The following is a 14,081-nucleotide window of genomic DNA, read 5'->3' as shown; positions in this document are numbered from 1 at the left end:
ATCTACCATTTCTATGTCCTGGTTCCTTTGGGCCTCAGGAGACTGGTCCTGAGCATCTTCCTCCTGGGCTGACCCAGGGTAAACTGACTTGTTCCTCCTCAGTGCTGCCTCTAAAGCACTGAAGCGACCACGCCCTGTTCTGTGAGGGTGCAGGGCAGCCTGTAGCTGTTGCTGGGATTTTCCTGGGACTCTAATTAGGCCCAGTTGCTGTAAATTACCTAAGCTTGTGTTCTTAGGCCGTTGCTTTGAATGAGGTACCTCCCTCTGCTGCAGGCTGTTCTCCCCATATTCCTCACCTCCCCAGGGTTTTGTGACCTGAGTTTTAAATGGAAAATCAGAACTTTCTTTTTGCTTTACATCTAACCTATCACATTGGTTAGCCCGGGTCAAAGCCACACCAGGGTTAGGAGGAGCCTTCCCTGGCACAAGCCGAGTCTTAGTGCTAGGGTTGTGACAAGAGAGAAGACTTCTGGGCTAGGCCAAAGGCAGCGTGCTTATATCACTAATGCTGCTGGCAGCCCCGGAAGGATTGAAGGACTGCTCGGTGGAGTGGAGTGGAAAGCAGTACTGAATCCTGTAGGGGTGAAATTCTGTGGGTGGAGTGGTGTCATAGGTGGAAAGTTTTTGGGTTAGGCAAAGCAAACCTTAGCCACCCCCCCCCCCCCATTCAGCCCATCTCATCTTATCTCTAGTCATTCTCAACCAGATTTCACTCTTCCCTGTGGGTATCTACATGGAAATATACCTGCTTCTCGGGGGGATGGGGGGGAGCGATTTAGCATGTATGAGCGCAAAAAAAACACCTCATTGGTTGGACACACATCATCCATGTATAGACTGAGCAAGGGAGGCTACCCAACCAGCCAATCACAAGTAAAAATTATTAAAGTTTTGATTACCACTGTATTTGCTCTTCTATGCCCTGTACATGGATTCCTAGGGGGACGAGGACAAACTGGCCTCCCAATTCCAGAGACACGGCAGAGGAAATCATGGGCAGAAGCAGCGTGTTTACAGTGCTGCGGACGCTGCTGGAGTCGGGAAGTTTGTATGTCATCTCACGGTGAGAGGGTCAGATGGGAGGGGGAAACAACAGTTCTGCACAGGGGGATGGGAGAGAGGGATAGAAAAATACTGGGGGTAGAAATGGAAAGATGCTGTTCAAGGGTTCTACTGCACAGGGGGATGGGAGGAAGGGATGCAGGCAGGCTGGCTTCAGGGGGTGGGGGTGGGACAAATTCTGGAAGGTAGTGAGGGGGACATAGGAAGGAGGCACTTGGGACACTAAGGACATAGGAGGCATTGAGGGCACTAAGGACACAGGAAGGAGGCACTGGGAGCACTAAGGACGTAGGAGGGGTACCTAGCACCTGTTAATGTAACGGGCTAAAACACTAGTACAATAATAATAGGCAAATTGAACAATTCAATACAACCCAGTTGAAGAATACAAATCACAATTGGCAACAAAGTTCTTCTCTAATAATTCCAGGAGCTCTTGTTACCACCAGCTTAATAGAGTTCACAGTTGCTTATGGCTTGACTTTGAAATTTTTGGGGTTCCTGATGAATGAATGATTCCCAAAACTGAGCTCTGTTGGACTGAGCCAGCCACAAAAAATGAATGCTATTGCACGGTTTAATTAGCCGATCACATTGACCTACAAACGCCGCTGGTTCATTGAGATAAGTAACCTGGACTTGAGCTTTCAATGATTATTTAAATAAAGTGTGCTTCAAGAAATATATCACTAGCACTGTTTATTTATTGATTGATTTAACTATTTTTTTTTTAACACACACATTGGTGGTCCTATGATGGTGTGTAGCATATGGCTGATATGCCGTTGCAAAAGTAAATTAATTGAACAGGGTACTGTCTCTTCTACTAGCTTATGCTTTCACACTGAGGACACCTGAACAAAAAAAAATTGTTTTGGTGTACATTTAATTTACATTGATTTTCATCTTGAAGCACACTAAGTTTATAACAATTACAGAAGAACTTTGTTGCCAATTCACAATCCAAAAAGTCATAACTAGAGTTGCAAAATTTCTCACGCAATCCATTGACACCAAGCAGTCACCTATCTCAGCCAGTCAAAAACGATACAACAGTTGCTTATTTTTATTAAGAACTATGATGCGGGTGCCTTTGGTACCCGAGACAAGTTCACACCTCTAGTCATACTGCACCATTTCCCCCCCTCCCCTCACCTAATACTAGTAGTGAATCAGACAATAATATCTACCACACCATTGACTTGCTTGGTGCGCCTAACAGGAAATATTTTGCCTTTGGATTACAATAAAAATATGAGTATAGGTTTATTTATGTTAACACTTATTAATTTGTGCACCAATTCCAGCACCTAGTCCATTCTTCAAAGTTATTTTGGAACTCTTTCGGGAATGGCCTTCAGAGCTGTTGTACTGTCATCAGCTCCATTCAAAATTCCCCCTTTTCCTCCAGTACACCACCATAAACTAGCATAGAGGCTGGAAAGTTCACCTAAACCATGCTCTGCATCTTCACTCCAATTATTTTTCAGTTATCTGCTACTTTCAACTTGATAAGGCATGACTCACTGATTGTCCAGTCTTCTTTGGTGTAAACCACCTAGAGATCAGTCAGTTATGTCGGTATAGAAGAATAAAGTTATGTTAAAACAAAACAACAATCTTTGGGGTGGGGGGGTCCTACTTTTTTGGTCTCCCCTCCCAAGTAACATTGTAGCAATGGACAGAGTATAGGCACCCTGCTACTCAGAGTTTGTCTGAGAAATGGCAGTTGACCTTAAGGAAGAAAACAAAAATGTATGTGTGAGGGAGAGGCTTAGACAGATCAGTTGAACAGATAAGTTCCAAAACCTATTGTGAGCTTATGTGGGAAAAAAATAAGTACTTACTGTGGTGTGCAAAAGTCTGGAACCGCTTGTGAATTATTTCAACTTTCTGCCCTTTAAATTTTGTTGTTAACCCAGTAGATTTGTCTGTGTACCACATTATAAGAGATACATTTGGTTATTAGAAACAACTTTTTATTCTAGCTTGGCCTAAAATTTCTGAGTTTGTTAAATTACCCATATTAACTATTTTTTGCATAAATCAAGTAATGTACATACTTCACAGCCCAAAAGTACATACAAGCGTCATCCTTCATATTAATGTTGGTGGCCTTGAAAAAGGCAGTTTGTGTGTCAGTGATAGCTCAGTATTTAGTGGGCCACCTTCTATTCTTGAGCACTTGTCTACACAATGTTGGCATTGAGTGAACTAGTTTGATGAGGTGATCATGGGTGACAATGTTGTAATGGTTTCCAGGTTGCAACAACTGACTCGATCAACTCCTGTTTTGATGTCAGATGTCTTTGATATCTCCCAAGCTACCTTGTGTCACAAGTTCTTGATCAACTTTGGATGTAGAGATTGGGCAGGCAAGTCGATTGACTCAATGTTCTGAAGCTTCTAGTTGATCACCTGTTTAGAGCAGTGGTAAGGTGAATTGTTATTTTGGAACAGAAACTGGCCTGGAAATAGCTGATGGCACCATGCACTTTGGCAGTATTGTGATGTACTTGGTCATAAGAACACAAGAATTGCCATATTGGGACAGACTGAAGGCCCATTATCCAGTTTCCAACAGTGGCCAACTCAAGTCCCAAGTAATGCTGCCCGATTCAGGGAAAATATTTTTGATTAGATTCAATTCAGCCTATTAAATTGATTTTTTGATTCGATTTTCCTGCCCAATTGGGTGGTGGTGTTTTTTGTTTTTTTTTTCAAACATCCTGGTGGGTTTATTTTATAGCCTCTTCACCCACCCCACCCCCTTTGCCCTCTCCTACCCACACTAGTGTTGTGGTGTAAACAAAACGAACAAACAAAAAATTTTCCTCACTCTGTTAAATTGTAGCTCACATTCGCAGTCTAATACCAGCTCTGGCAGAATACACATTTCAAATCTGACACATTGTAATCACAAAACAGAAAATAAAATTATTTTTTCTACCTTTTGTTGTCGGGTCATTATTCAAATCATGTTAGTCCCAGGCTCTGCGACAAATGTCTTCTGATAACTCGCTTACCAGGGTCTCCTACCCATTTGTCATTTTCTTCTTTCTCCATGCTAACCATCCATCTTCCATTTCTGTCATCCCCTTCTGTTTCCCTTCCCTCCCCTGGAAGGTCTGGCATCTTTCCTTTTTTTTTTGTCTTCATCCCCACAGCTGCAGTGATGGACCCCACCATCCCCAGATCCACCATCTCTCCTTTTCTCAACTACCCTTTCATCCAGCATCTTTCCCTCCTTCTCCACCACCCTAGGGTACACCAGCTCTCCCTTTCTCTTCCCAACTACCCTCCTATCCAGTATCTCTATCCCACACCATCCTTTGTGTCCAACTTCTCTCCCTTTCTATTCCTCCCCTCTCTGAATCCCATTGTCCACCATCTCTCTCCCTCTCTTTTGTTTTTAGATCTATTATTTTTTCCCCCCAGTCCGGCATATGCACATCTTTGGACCCCCCTTCCCTCCATGTACTTCTACACCAGGTCACCCCCCAAAGGCCTGTATATTCCCCCCTTCTTTGCAGCATGCTCCGGCATCCCGGTCTTACCTTCAGCTAATTACAGCAGCCTGCAGAGGATCGCCGGTGCTGTAGCGATCCTTGCAGGCTGTAGCGATCCTTGCAGGCTGCCATCGGCTTCTACAGCATGTTACCTCTGCCGTGGTCCCACCCCTCCTCTGACATCAGGGGCAGGATTGCAGCAAAGGGAATGTGCTGCAGGGGATGACGGCAGCCAGCAAGGATCACTACAGCATCGGCGATCCTTTCTGCAGGCTGCCGTAATTAGCTAAAGGTGAGACCAGGAGGGGAAGCTAGAGGACGCTGCCAAGAGTGTCTAAGCACAGCAGCACTTCCCGTCTGATCCGAGGGGCCCCCTAAAGCAGGAGCGGCAGTGGCTGGCCAGCAAGAGGCAGCGCTGCCACTCCTGCTTTAGAATCAGCAAGCTTGATTTTTTTTTTTTATTTGTTTGTTTTAAATGAATCGATTCGAAGCGTGAATCAGGCAGCACTAGTCTTCAGCAGTAAAACAGACTTTATGCTAATTATAGGAATAAGCAGTGGATTTCCCCAAGCCATCTCAATGATGGGCTATGGACTTCTTTTAAAAAATTATTCAAGCCTTTTTTAGATCCTGCTAAGCTGATCTATTTCATCTCATTCTCCAGCAAATAATTCCAGAGTTTTAATTACACATTGGGTGAAGAAATATTTTCTTTGGTTTGTTTTAAATCTATTATTGTACTTAGTATACCTAGTCTTAGTATTTTTGGAAAGAGTGAACAAGCGTTTCATATCTATCCTGTCCACTCCACTCAGTATTTTATCACCCCTGTGCCATCTCTTCTCCAAGTTAAAGAGCCCTAGCCACTTTAGCCTGTCATAGCTGTAAAGCTCCTTTTCTTACATGTTAAGCTTGAGTGCTTCCACACCCATTCAGTCTTGTGCCTTTGGCTGTCAGTCATCAGTGGCTAGTTGCATGCTTTGCAGCCCCACAGACCAAACTGCAGACACCATTGATGAGCTGACACTAACATGACTCTTTTCTGGCCACTCAGGCAGTAGCTGAGGTGAGATCAACTTGCATGTAGATGATTGGACCGAGGCTTGTCTACCATTGAACCCATTGCTTTTTTTTGTACAATCTTTACTACTATGGTGTGACTGCAGCTGAATTTGTTGGCAGTATGAAAATCCTTCCTCGCTCATCACTGACTCAAGAACATGCTCCTCTAATATCAAGTTCCAAGTTTTGTTCATGGTTTATGCAGAAAGTGTATAAAACCCAAAAAGTCTGCATTTTGATATAGCTGGACTGTGATGCTAAGAATTACTAAAAAAGGAATGGTTAACAAGACTAAGAATGTTATAATGGCATTCATTGCTCCATGGTGCAACCTCTCCTCAAGTATTACATTCAGTTCATCTCCTTATCTCAAAAAAAATATAGCAGAACTAGAAAATGTTCAAAGAAGAGAAACCAAGATGATAAAGGGGAGAAACTCCTCATATGAGAAAAGACTAAAAAGGGTAGGGGTCTTCAGCTTGGAAGAGAGACAGTTGAGGAGCAATATAATTTAAGTCTATAATATCCCAAGTGGTGAAGAACAGGTACAAGTTGATTGATTTTTTTTTCCCACTCTAATCCAAAATTACAAAGACTAGGGGGGCATTTGAAGTTATGGGGAACTACTTATCCATAGTCTATTATCGAGACAAACATGGAGGAAGCCATTGCTTGCCCTGGATTGGTAGCATGGATTGTTGCTACTATTTGGTTTTTTGCCAGGTACTAGTGACCTGGATTGACCAACATGAAGATGGGTTAAATGAACCATTGGTCTGACCCAATAAAGCTATTCTTATGTAACCTTAATAAGAGCTGGTTCTATTAAAGGGGAAACAAAGTGAAAAGAAACAGCTGGATGAAAAATAAACAAATAATCTGATTACTTTAGAGAACATGAAAACTTTTTCATTATGGGGAACAGATTAACAGACTGAGCCTACACAAGTGGGTTTATAAAAGGAGAGATTCATATGAGGAATGACATAGCAACTCAGCCACCGACTGTCCATGGGATGTTGCAAAAGAAAGGCATTAGTCAAAGCATGAAAAAATTCTAAATAAAATGTGATGAAAACAGAACCATTCTTGAGCTGCCTTTCCTGCAGTATCTAGAACAAAAGCCTTTTTAAAAGAAATGCTTTTTTTTTTATACACTTCAGAAGATGAATACTATTTGAATTAATCAAATTGAGAAACTCCATTGCTGGCACTAAACTACACTCCCATTGTTTTTGATTGTGCTCATTTATAGAAATATGAAACGTCCTAGATGTTTGACCAATATACAATTTTCTACATGGGCAAATGATACTGTATACAAAAGTCAAATCTCATAGTTAGTGTCAAAATACAAGATATACCTTTTGTGGTCCACTGGGTTAAGGAAGTCATTACAGTTTAGTGTAATAGTACATGTTCTACAGCGACCACAGGTCAAAACATCTAGAAGTTTCATATTTTTATAGATGAGCATTGCAGTGCTTTAAAAAAAAAAATAAAATAAAATCACAGAATCACCTATGGTACACAATTGTATTCAATTTCAGCATGTTTGATGATTTACCCAAGTTTGTCCACCAAGCCCCTTGTTTAAAAGCAGACTGAAATCTCCCCTTTTTGATATAGCCTTCTATCCATAGCCCTACTCCCCACTGCTCACCAACCCAGCCAGCAGATTAACTGTTTCCCTATACCAGGGGTCTGCAACCTTTAAGACATAAAGAGCCACTTGGACCCGTTTTCGAAAAGAAAAAAAAACTTGGAGCCGCAAAACCATTATAAAACAAATCTAACACTGCATATATTGTTTCTTATCTTAATGCTATATACAGGATCACTAAATTGAAAATAAAATCATTTTTCCTACCTTTGCTATTTGGTGATTTCATGAGTCTCTGGTTGCACTTTCTTCTTCTGACTGTGCATCCAATCTTTCTTCCTTTCTTTCAGCCTCCTGTATGTTTCCTCTCCTCCAGATCTCATTCTCTCCCCCAACTTTTTCTTTCTGTCTCCCTGTTCCCCCTTCTTTCTGTCTCCGTGCCGTCCCCCAAGCCACTCGGTTTGCTGCCACTGCAATCGGGGAACAGCCCCCAAGCCACCGCCGTCCCAAGCTTTCCCTGCAGAAGTGTTGCACTGACCAGCATTCCGCTCCCTGACATCAATTCTGACGTAGGAGAGGAAGTTCCGGGCCAACAAGGCATTTCTCCTCATTCCATCCAGCCTGAGCCCCATCTCTCCTTGATCCAGCATTTCCCTTCTGTGTCTGTCAGAATTACCATTCCACCTATTTTCCAGCATCACCCTTCTTTGTGTCCATCTCACCTATATCCCTATCTCACCACTTTTTCAGAATCTTCATTTGTCTCTGTCCTTATCTTTATGCCATGTTCACCATTTGCCCTTTCAATGTCTTTATCTCCCCCCACACACTTTTTCAGCATTACTTCTATGTCTCTATTTCACCTCCTCTTCATGTCCCCTCTGTATCTCTATCCTTATTCAGTAGGTCCTGCTTACCCTTTCTCTTCTTTGTGTCACTATCTCCATTTTCAGCTTTCCCCCCTTTTCCTTTGTTACTGCACCCTGTAGCTAGAATCTTTCCACCCTCCCTCCACTCCGGCCCAGCCCAGTATGAAATATTTCCTTTTGTTTCCCTCCCCTCTCTCTTTCTCTCTCTCTTCTCCTCCCTCACCCACGAGTCCTGCATCTGGCCCTCTCCCTTCTACCTGCACCTGGCAACACCCCCCTGCTCCGTGGCTCTCTTCAGCAACTCGTCAGCAGCAGTGATCAAGACAAGCTGCCGACATCGAGGCCTTCCCTCTACGAGTCCCGCCTTTGTGGAAAAAGGAAGTTGAAACAAGCGGGACTCGCAGAGGGTAGGCCCCGACGTCAGAAGCTTGTGTCGATCGCTGCTGCTGAGTTGCCGAAGAGAGCCGCGGAGCAGGGGATGTGGCCGGAAGCAGGTAGAAGGGAGAGGGAGATAGGAAGGCTGTAGATCTCCGGAGCATGACACCGACCCCGGCCAGGATGATTTCTTTTTCAGGCGTGCACCTTACAAGTCCAGCGTCGCGGCAGGAAATAGCCATGCTGAGCAGTGAGCTCAGCACTACACAGATGAAAGCCTTGCTTGCTGATTGGTCCGGCGGCACGGCGGGGCGGGGCCGCCGGACCAATCAGCAAGCAAGGCTTTCATCTGTGTATGTGCTGAGCTCACTGCTCAGCATGGCTATTTCCCGCCGCGACGCCGGACTTGTAAGCTGCATGCCTGCGTGACACACTACCGGAGCCGCAGCAAAGGTGGAAAAGAGCCGCATGCGGCTCTGGAGCCGCAGGTTGCTGACCCCCGCCCTATACGCACCCACATACATACAGAAGACATTTTTTACTTTTTAGAGGATCTTAAGCCCTGAAGCAGCAGCAATACTGCCACCGAACAACGGCCACTGTTGAGGGATCCTGTGCTTTCTCCAGCTAAGCAAATTATTTAAAGTATTACATAGCAGCTCATGTAGTATAACATTTACAGTTTTAAGCATCAAAGGCACTGTTTATAACAGCCATTTTTTTGTCTGCAGCTCTGAATAATATATGGTGAAGGGTTTTTTTGCCTATGGTAGGAAGCAGAGCTAGAGGATCTCGGCTCAATTCTTTAGGCACATTAAAAATGGTTTTGAGTGCCTTCTAGAGAATGACACGGGGAGCGATCTCCGCGGGGAACCGTGGCGTGGCTGCGGGCTATGGAGACTCCATAGCCAAATCACTGCAGACATGGGGACAAAAGTTTTCACCGCCCGCAAAAACGGTGACAAGATTTGTCCCCGCAGGCAAATGTATCCCCTTCTACATACCGCGATTTATCGGGTCTTCACCGTGTGTTCGGTTCACTTCGGGACAGGTGTCTGATTTTTTTCCGGCGGCCATGCTTGTCGGCCATGTGGTCTCCTCCAACTCGTCTCTCCACCCGACTTGCACGTTGCCTGACTCCGCCCCCTTCAATATTTTGGCTCATTAGTCAGTTCTTTCCTGCTCAAGAAGGGGACCAATCGCTACTGCCACATATGATCTTTAATGGGTTGCAGTAGCGATTGGAAATCGGGGGATTTCGGAGCTGAGAGGCAAGCCCAGGATTTTTTTGGAGTCGTTGACTGGATTGGAGAGGAGTCACTGCTTCAGACTTGGAGGAGGTGAAATTTCATTGAAAACTTCGGCGCTACAAGTAGAGGTAAGGTGCACACTTTCCTACTACTTGCCTGCCCAGGGTTGGCGGCGGCGGCAGGGGTGGATTCTTTGACCGGTTGGAGACGGGAGCCTGGCTGAGCTGGAAGCTGGTTCTTTTTTTAATCTGAGTGGGATTCTTTGACCGGTTGGAGATGGGAGCCTGGCTGAGCTGGGAGCTGGTTCTTTTTTTTTTTTTTTTAATCTGAGTGGGATTCTTTGACCGGTTGGAGACGGGAGCCTGGCTGAGCTGGGAGCTGGTTCTTTTTTTTTTTTTAAAAAATCTGAGTGGGATTCTTTGACCGGTTGGAGACTGGAGTCTGGCTGAGCTGGGAGCTGGTCCTTTTTTTTTTAAATCTGAGTACTAGTGTAGTAGTGTGCTGTGTCCATTCCCATGGGTTACTGAATCCTATTCCTGAACATGTGCTGCAAGAATGGAGGAATCCAGCACATGTTCAGTATGTAACCCATGGGAATACGTTAATAAAGATAAGTAAATAAAATCATACCTGTTTGAGGCTTTTATGCATGCTGCGGTGACGGAGACAGGGCGGTGAATGGGATGGCAGTGGCGGTGACGGGGCGGTGAAGGGAATGGCGGAGACGGGGCGGTGACGGGGACAGATTTTTTCCCCGTGTCATTCTCTAGTGCCTTCTGAGGATTTCTTCCTTCACCTAGATTTCTCCGTTAGTATTTCTCTGGAGCATTTTATTGTGTCTTACAGTTGTCTGTACCTCCAGTCCTTCCTTAGTTTATATTTTCCCTTATAATGTATTACACAGACAAATCTATTGGTCAACAAAAATTAAAATAAAAAGGTCAGACAGTTGAAAGAATGCAAAATTCACAAGTGGTTCCAGACTTTTGCACACCACTGTACCAGAAACAGACTTTCAGAGAGAGCCATAAGCTGTTTGAAATTTAAAAAAAAGGTATTTTATTTATAAGGTATATGATATTCAGTAAAAAAAAAAAAGTTTGCTATAATTCTTAAATTTCAGAATACTTGCATTTATTTAGAAAACTGCATTAATAGGTTTTGAACTCACCTCCAATTATGCCGAGCAGCAGTAACAAAACACTAAAAAAACACATGTTCGGGTCTCTTCCATAACCATTCAGCTCTTAGAAAGCCTCACTTCTACTCTTCGAACAGAAGGAACCAGCATTGTAATATCTCTTTATTTAAAGGACAAAGTTTTTTGTAATTAACATACAAATGAAAGTTTTATGTTACAGAGTCCCCTGCTTAAACAATTTAAAAAAATTCAGGTAGGCAAAAGCATTGTTACCTACCACTTAACAGAACAAAAAGTTTCCATTTTATTGTAGGTTAAACAAAAATACAGGGTAATTTAGTAAAATTAGTAGCCATCATAATATGTGGGTTATTTCCTCATTTATTATTTTCACAATCCAAAAGTTATGAAGCATTTACATGAACATTCTCAAGTCAGGTACCCGGGATGCTTTAAACTTCAGCCAGAGCTGAAAAAACTCCTTATTCCCTCTCACTGCAAATTTGCATCAAATAGCAGAGCTTGAGAGTCTGGTGGGACAGAGCCATTAAAAATATCAGACAAGATATTAAATGGGTTTTTACACCAGTAGTCGCTCAATAGCCTGTTGCACGGACTGAATCTGGGGCTTCAGTTGTGATCCCTCCTTGATGGTGACAGAGCAGGCAACTACAGGTCGAGACACCCCACAGGCCCGCCCCAGGGCTTGCTTGGAGCGCACAAAGACATAGGGCACATTCTTGTCTTCACAAAGCAGTGGGAGGTGAAGAATTATCTCCAAAGGCTCAGCATCTGCTGCCATCACAATGAATTCTGCAATACCACGATTCAGTGTTTTTGTTGCTATGAAAAAAAGCAAGGAAGAAACAGTAAAGAAAGTGAAATTGAACATTGTTCTATACAACAGTGACTTTTCTTTAAATAAGAGTGAAAGGGAACAGCGACATTACAAAAAGGTATAATTCTAGATCCGATTTAATTTAAGAATTTTCATTAAACAGATTGTTCTATTTCTTTGACTTAAAGTTGTAGCCCAAGATAAGGGAACTCACTGGCAGAGCCATTTTCAATATGACATTTAAAATTTGATTTTGGACATTTAAGGAAAAATATCCAAAAATCGTGTAGAAAAAATCACTTTCAAACCAGGAAAGCCAACTTTTTGTTTTGAAAGTGGGCATTTGCAGGATGTTTTTGAGCTCAGTGCATCTTTTTTTAGAACCATATTTGGAAAATAAAGTCCAAGAGAAAAAGACACAGAAACAAGCAAGCCATTAAGATATATTGGGAGTGGGGATCTTTAGTAGACTAGCACACATGCATCCCAGTAGCACAGTGATTTTCACATAAAGGTTCCAACAGAACTGTACATAAGAACATAAGAAATTGCCTCCGCTGGGTCAGACCAGTGGTACATCGTGCCCAGCAGTCCACACCCGCAGCGGCCCATCAGGCCCATGACCTGTTAGGTGGTCCCTGACTTTTCCTATAACCTATCTCTACTTCTATCTGTACCCCTCAATCCCCTTATCCTTCAGGAATTTATCTAAACCTTCCTTGAACCCCCCTTAGCGTGCTCTGCCCTATCACAACCTCCGGGAGCACATTCCATGTATCCACCACCCTCTGAGTAAAGAAGAACTTCCTAGCATTTGTTCTAAACCTGTCTCCTTTCAATTTCTCCAAGTGCCCCCTTGTACTTGTGATTCCCCACAGTCTGAAGAATCTGTCCCTGTCTACCTTCTCTATGCCTTTCAGGTAGGTTAGGTGACCTGCTCAAGATCACAAGGAGTGACTGTCATTTGAACACTATCCTCCCTGTTCTCAGCCTGCTGCTCTAACCATTAGACCAATGGTTCTCAAACCAGCATGCCATAGCATCCAGTAGGAATATCATGGGGCTGGCACACAAAGCATGACGTTTTAAAAATTATGTAATGTAGCATGTCTGAAAAACCATCTTGAATATTAATTCCTTTTAGGTATTTAAAAAGGTCTGTTTCATCATCCCTGTCCTTCCTTTCCTCTGGGTGTACATATTAAGTCTTCAATCCTCTTCTCATAGGTCTTTTGGCACAAACTCCATAATACGACTCAATATGAGAGTAAATCAAAAAGTAAAGGCAAAATATATTTAAACAGCTTTAATAGAAGTAACTGTGAGCAACTGAACATATCACTTTCCACATAGTCTCCAGGCAAGACAACACTGTTTTATCATTCAACTAGCTTCTGCATTCTTAAAGGAGTTTTCAGCTACTCCTGATGGCAGGTGAGCACCACTTCCTTTTCTTTATCATGCTTTGTCTTTTGCTCTCCAGGTCCTAAAAAAAGGAACAATCCATATGTGGACAATCCCTTTGAAAATGCCCCTCTTCCCCACAACGAAAACATTTTATGTTGCTCCAGGGTCCAAATGAGGGTTCTCCTTTTACAGGTTCACAGCCCTGGTATGATTTCTCTCAGTAGGCCCTTTCCTTCCTGGCAGGGAGAAACTGTCCTTTGCCTTTCCCATTTCTTGATTCCCACCTATTATACTTTGGTTGGGTACTTGTTTTCCCTCGACTCTTTTCCACTCTCATCCGTTCTGCATTTAGAAAATGGTCAGCTAATTCTACTGCCTTTCTTAGGGAGGAAGGGGCTTGTTGGGTGACCCACTGCTGCAGCGGATGAGGCAGAATCTGCAGGAACTGTTCCAACACTATTATATCCAATATTTCTACTGTCGTATGTTTCCCAGGTTCTAACCATCTAATGGCTTAATCTGTCAAGGTCTGGGTGATGGCCCAGAGTTGCTCTCTTTTCTTATAGTCTTTCAAAATTTCTGCCTATATCATTCAGGGGACAGGCATAGGTGGTCTTATATTACCTCTCTCACTTAGGCATAGTACACACCTGTTAAAAAGGGTGAAAGTCTCACAGCCCTCTGTTTGGCAGATCAATGAGCTGCCATTGCTACCAGGTCAAAAGTGGTTATCCTCCAATCCCAATTTAGAGAGGGTAAGTCCCTTCACCCAATCTCCCTTGTCCAGCCTTTGAGTCCCCAATCCTGGGGCTACATCCGCATTGGCTAACTTTTGGAGAGTATCTTCTGCTAAGCGGTGTAATTCTTGAGAATTGGACCTCCCTCAGTTTATCATAGGTTGTTGCCTCTGCCATTGTTGTTCCATTACTTGGGCAAACCACCTCTCCATGGCCTGCTGTTGGCCC

The 14,081-nt window shown here is 43.4% G+C and overlaps 1 protein-coding gene across 3 annotated transcripts in view; it reads right to left on the bottom strand.

The window, feature by feature from the left end:
- Positions 1-11,015: 11,015 nt before the first annotated feature.
- Positions 11,016-14,081, bottom strand: part of SNU13 (small nuclear ribonucleoprotein 13) — an 85,135-nt gene continuing 82,069 nt past the window's right edge. For all 3 annotated transcript variants that reach the window (XM_033929363.1, XM_033929364.1, XM_033929362.1), the window contains exon 3: positions 11,016-11,714. In XM_033929363.1, coding sequence (XP_033785254.1) covers positions 11,452-11,714 — 263 coding nt within the window. In that variant the 3' untranslated portion in view covers positions 11,016-11,451. The remainder of the gene's footprint in view (positions 11,715-14,081) is intronic.

This window comes from Geotrypetes seraphini, chromosome 2, assembly GCF_902459505.1.
Source record: "Geotrypetes seraphini chromosome 2, aGeoSer1.1, whole genome shotgun sequence".
Lineage (NCBI taxonomy): Eukaryota > Metazoa > Chordata > Amphibia > Gymnophiona > Dermophiidae > Geotrypetes > Geotrypetes seraphini.
This window is presented reverse-complemented; position numbering and strand designations above follow the sequence as displayed.